Source organism: Macaca nemestrina, chromosome 1 (assembly GCF_043159975.1).
Source record: "Macaca nemestrina isolate mMacNem1 chromosome 1, mMacNem.hap1, whole genome shotgun sequence".
Taxonomy (NCBI): Eukaryota; Metazoa; Chordata; class Mammalia; order Primates; family Cercopithecidae; genus Macaca; species Macaca nemestrina.
The window spans coordinates 13,206,336-13,212,335 of NC_092125.1; the positions used below are offsets into that span (position 1 = coordinate 13,206,336).

Here is a 6,000-nt window from a genome sequence, read left to right on the forward strand (position 1 = left end):
GGATCAGCTCAGCTGATTGCCTAGCACAGTGTCCCCACTCTCCTGAAGTCTCCCTAGCATGGCTTCAAGGAAACCAAACTTGGGATCACACACAAGAAAGAGCCCACTGTCTTAACTGGCTATGGAGTCAAGTCAGGGAGAGGGCTACTGAACTGATTTCTGCCTTTTCCAGGCCATAACTACTGCTCAGTGAATAATGGCGGCTGCACCCACCTCTGCTTGGCCACCCCAGGGAGCAGGACCTGCCGTTGCCCTGACAACACCCTGGGAGTTGACTGTATCGAACGGAAATGAAGACAAGAGTGCCTTATTTCCTTTCCAAGTATTTCACAGCAACACTCTACTTGAAGCAACTTGGTCCAGATTGAAAAGTGTCCTCTGGCTGAGTGGCCACTAGGCCCAGACCCAGCCCAGCCTGAGCCCCAACAACTTTTTCCTCATTGTTCCCCAAAACATGCACCCTGGACTTCTCTAACAGAAAAGTCTCCACCCCTACACAAGGACAGAACCTTCCACCCCTCCCCCAACCCTCAGACAGACTTATACATCCCTGAGTGAGGATTACATGCCCATTCAGTGTCCTAGGACCTTTTCCCAATACTAGCCCCCAGTGGTGAACAGAACCTCCCAAATTTGAGTTGCACCCTTCCCTGTGGCCTTATGAGCTCAGCCTCACTTTGAGGTACCCACCATCCTGTCAGCTCCTTGACATATGAGCCAGGGCCTGACTAGGAAAAGTTGGGAGTTAAGGAGGGAATTAGCATTCCTTAATATTTTGTTTTGGTGCTCTGAATTTCTTCTTTATTACAGTCCTATATTTTTACTCCTCAGTTCCTCACCATCATCATCTTATCTAAGACCCCCATTATAATGTTCACACTCTGCTTTTTGATCAAAACCTACCCTGTCCTAGAGATATATGGGCATTTGGTGGATGATAATAAACAGCCCCTCCCAGATAGAATGTCAATATTTGAGCAGTAGGATATTGGCATTTGTTAGTTAAAGGCTTAAATCAAAAGAATGTCCAATGGTAGGAATTTCAAGGTGTAGTCAGATATTTGAGAATAGGGGATTGTTTTGATGTGCCTTAAATTATACCAAAGATTACTAATTATTCCTCTTTGCCCAAAATACTTGCATCCAAGGTTCTAGTCTCTGTTGCTGTGTTGGTTTTCAGTCCCGCTGCTGGCACCAATGTCCCTCCTTTTCATGGAGACCTATTTGAGGCACAGGATGGGGCTGGCACCAGATGATTTCCCACCACAGTCCCTCACCTCTGGCCTCCACGCTAGAGAACCAATTTACACTCAACAATGACCTCACCCCTCCTTGGTTTCTCCTTCTATCTGTGGCCATTGTTGGATGTATTCTCATCTAACAACACAATCTGGAAAGACTGAATTGAATATTTATACTAGTGGTTCATATCCTTTATTGCTCAATGATCTAATTAAAAGGATCATTGCCACATTTCATATTTATATTTCTACAATTTGTTTAGAAAACATCTCCTGACCATATCAGTAGCTGGTGTTATCTTTTTATCAACTGCTTCCCAGAGTCCTAAAACAATACAAATTTTGGATTGAAAAGTTCAGCATAAGGAGTTTGAGTGAGTAAAGGATGGGATAAAGAAGTCAAGAAGATTCAATGAAAAGTATCACAAAAAAGAGTTTGATCAACAAGAGAAATAAAAAAGCCCAAGAGGAAATGGGAGGGGAAGGAATTTAAGAACAGCAGTAAGTAAAACTCTTAAGTAACTCCAGAAAGAAAATGGTACATTTTGCCAAAGACCACTTATACTTGAGAACATGGAAGAATTTGCCTGATCCTCTCTTTGGGGAAGAGAGTCTCTCCTCTTTTCCTCAAACCCCGTTACCCTCAGCCTCTCCACCCCACCTTCTCCTGACTTTGTCCTCACTTGCTTCTGCAGTACATTGGAACCTGAATTGAAATAAAGTCTTCCCTTGAATAATTGGAGTTTGTCTTGAGAGGCAAATGTAGCCCCAAGAATCACAAGATTCAAGGACCATGTAGGTCTTTTACACATAGCCCAACTCCATAAATCAGTTTCGCTTTCTTTTTGTATTTATCGTTTCATATTAAACCCTCTATATCAAATGTTCATCATGATTTTGTATGATTTTTATAACTATTTTATTCATTTTATTAGATTTATTCTAAAATTTTTAAATGGTAAATTCTTAAACTGTGGAAACCACTAAAGGTGCTTATTAACTGTTCTCCCAGATTTGTACAAGTATTGGAAGATTCCTTGAGTTTACAGCTGTACAAATAGTGTGGAAAATAAATTTTTTTTGTTAAAAAGAAAATCTTCCTTTATCTTTTTTGAATGAAGAGATTTAATGTTGGGAGGCTGATTCACAATAGACAGACAGACAACCACTTAATAATCTGCAAAACCTGTGGAATCCAGAAACTCTTATCCCAGTATTATAAGAGCTAGTGTGTTTCTCAACCACAAAAAAACTTAGGGGTTGTACTTTACTTACAAATGAGTAGGCTGGGTGCAGTGTCTCATACCTGTAATCCCAACACTTTGGGAGGCCAAGGTGGGTGAATCACTTGAGGCCAGGAGTTTGAGACCAGTTTGGGCAATACAGGGAGACTCCATCTCTACAAAACATCAAAAAAAAAAAAAAAAAAAAAAAAAAGCTGGGCATAGTGGCACACACCTGTCGTCCCAGATACTCAGGAGGCCGAGGTGGGAGGATTGTTTGAATCTGGGAGGCTGAGGCTGCAGTGAGCTATGATTGTGCCACTGCACTCCAACCTGGGCAACAGAGTGAGACCCTATCTCAAAAATGTAAAAAATAAAATAAAAAATAAATTATAGTTTTCAAGCCAGTCTTTTTGATACTGTTTTCATTGAGAAAATATATTCTACAAGCAGGCAATAGAAAACGTTTTCTGATTCAGCTCTGGGGATAAACTGTGTTTTAATTCTCTTTTTACCTCCAGGAAGGAAGAAAGATGCTTTCCTGGCACTGGCTATGGAGTGAGACCCCTGGTCTGTTCTAAGCTGCCACCAATAGGCAGTGCCACTCATGCTAGCCCCTGGGTGGGATGAGAATGGCCTCTGACTTGGACAGAGTGAAGGAGCTCAGAAGTTACAGGAATGAGGTGTCCAGAGCTCAGTTGCTGCAGAGAAGGGAATTGGTACCATCAATGGAGCCAATATACAGCCTGCCAGTGTGAATTTCTTGAAAGAGACAACTTACATATGTTAGGGCTAAAACTTCTAGTGTTTTATTCTGGCTATAAAATCTGATTACTCAAAGATGATATCAAGCTCCATGGTGGAGATAAGAAGCTCCAGGAATCTATCCCTCCATTAAAACAATAGGACTGGCAAGAGCTGTCTGATGCAACTATTTTGGAATTCGGGATCTTAGGGAACACTTGCCGCACCCAGGAGGAAGCTCGATGAGGAGGCTGGCAAGTTTTGGTCAAGTTCAGCTCTTCACTTAGTGGTGGCTACCACCCGCCTTGATCAGCCCAGGGCAGTCAGTTGTGGGGACAGCAGCTCAGGTTCTCAGTGTGGCTCGCTGGCGCCAGGTTGGACGATAAAGACCCCGTTTTCCAAAAACCAGGGCTGTGGGTTCTGATTACTGATTGCTGCTTTTGATCCTTGAGGGGCTAGCATATAGGGAACATTTTTCATGACCCTGGGTTTGTCAATCATTTCTTGGATAGGATATCAAAAGCACCAGCAACAAAAGAAAAAAACAGGTAAGCCGGACTTCGTCAAAATTAACATTTTTAACTCAAAGGATACTATCAAGAGAGTAAAAAGACAACCCGTGGAATGGGAGAAAATATTTGCAAATTCTATATGTGATAAGGAATTAATATTCAGAATATAACTATATTTCAACAACAAAACAAACAATTTCAAAATGAGTAAAGGATTTGAGTAAACATTTATATGAAGAAGATATACAAATGGCCAATAAGCATATGAAAAGATGCTCAATATCATTAGTCATTAGGTAAATGCAAACAAAAACCGCAATTTGACACCACGTTACAGCATTAGGATGGCTTTTATCAAAAACAAAAAAAACCAAACCAGACAAGTGCTGGAGAGCATGTGGAAACCTAGAAACCTTGTCCATTGCTGATGGGAATGAAAAAAGACAGCTTGGTGGTTCCCCAAGAAGTGTGAATATAGAATTACTATATGATCCAGCAGTTCCACTCCTAGGAATATACCCAAAATAATCAAAAACAAGGGCTAGAACAGATGCTTGTGTGTTGCTGTTCATTGCAATGTCATTCACTATAGCCAAAAGTTACGGAAACAACCGAAGTGTCCATCAACAGATGAATGAATCAACAAAATATGTTATGTACATTTAATGGAATATTATTGAGCCTAACAAATGAAATCCTCATACATGCTACAACATAGATGAACCTTCAGGACATTATGCTGTGGGAAATAAGCCAGACACAAACTATCAAGCAATATATATGCTTCTATGTATATGAGGTATCTAGAATGGACCAATTCATAGAGACTGAAAGTAGATCAAAGGTTGCCAGGGACTGTGGGGAGGTGGAATGGAGAATTACTGCTCAATGGCTACAGAATTCTTATTTGGGAAAATGAAAAGTACTGGAAATAGATAGTAGTGATGGTTGCACAATATTGTGAATGTAATAAATGTCAGTGACTTGTACACTTAAAAATTATTAATGACCGGGTGTCGTGGCTTACACCTGTAATCCCAGCACTTTGGGAGGCCACAAGGTCAGGAGATCAAGACCATCCTGGCCCACATGGTGAAACCTTGTCTCTACTAAAATGTAAAAAATTAGCCGGTTGTGGTGGCACGTGCTTGTAGTCCCAGCTACTCGGGAGGCTGAGGTAGAGGAATCGCTTGAACCTGGGAGGCCGAGATCGTGCCACTGTACTCCAGCCTAGCAACAGAGCAAGATTCTGTCTCAAAAAAAAAAAAAAAAAAAAATTATGGCAAATTTCATGATACATACATATTTTACAATTTTTAAAATTAATAATGTAATATACCCAAAACCACTGCAGGTACACTTTGGGTGAATTACATAGCATGTGAATTGCTCACATGTGAATATCTCAATAAAGCTGTTTTGGGTGGGCACAGTGGCTCACATCTGCAATCTCAGCACTTTAGAGGCTGAGGCAGGAGGACAACTTGAGGCCAGTAATTTGAGACCAGCCTGGATAATATAGTGAGACCCCCATCTCTACAAAAAACTTTTAAAAATTAGCCGAGTGTGGTGGCAAGTGCCTGTAGTCCCAGCTACTCGGGAGGCTGAGGCAGGAGGATTGCTTGAGCCCAGGAGTTTGAGGTTAGAGTGAGCTGTGATCATGCCGCTGTACTCCAGCCTGGGCCACAGAGCAGGACTCTGTCAAATAAATAAGCGGTTTTTTTTTTTTTTTGAGACGGAGCCTCGCTCTGCCGCCCAGGCTGGAGTGAGTGGCCGGATCTCCGCTCACTGCAAGCTCCGCCTTCCGGGTTCACGCCATTCTCCTGCCTCAGCCTCCTGTGTAGCTGGGACTACAGGCGCCTGCCACCTCGCCCGGCTAATGTTTTTTGTGTTTTAGTAGAGACAGGGTTTCCATGTTAGCCAGGATGGTCTCGATCTCCTGACCTCGTGATCCGCCCGTCTCGGCCTCCCAAAGTGCTGGGATTACAGGCTTGAGCCACCGCGCCGGGCCAAATAAGCTGGTTTTTTAAAATCACTGTAATTAAAAACAAAAACTCGGATGCTCCTGGTTGGCAAAATGCTGATCCCTGTTGTGGCTGGCTGAATTCTAAAGATTTCAGGATTCTAATTTAGTACTGCTCTGAAGGGACTTTGCAGATGGAATTTAGATGACTAAGTAGCTGACGTTAAAACAGGGAAATTATCCTGGGTTATCCAGGCAGGCCCTTAAAAACAGAGGAGGGAGGCAGAAGAGTCAGCGAGATAAGGCAGAAACAGCAG

General features: G+C 42.3%; 1 protein-coding gene across 1 annotated transcript in view; it reads left to right on the forward strand.

Annotated features, from left to right (window-relative positions):
• Positions 1-2,128, forward strand: part of LOC105474781 (nidogen 1) — a 94,703-nt gene extending 92,575 nt beyond the window's left edge. The window contains exon 20 of the mRNA XM_024790614.2: positions 173-2,128. Within this exon, the coding sequence (XP_024646382.2) occupies positions 173-294 (122 nt within the window). The 3' untranslated portion in view covers positions 295-2,128. The remainder of the gene's footprint in view (positions 1-172) is intronic.
• The last annotated feature ends 3,872 nt before the right edge of the window (positions 2,129-6,000 follow it).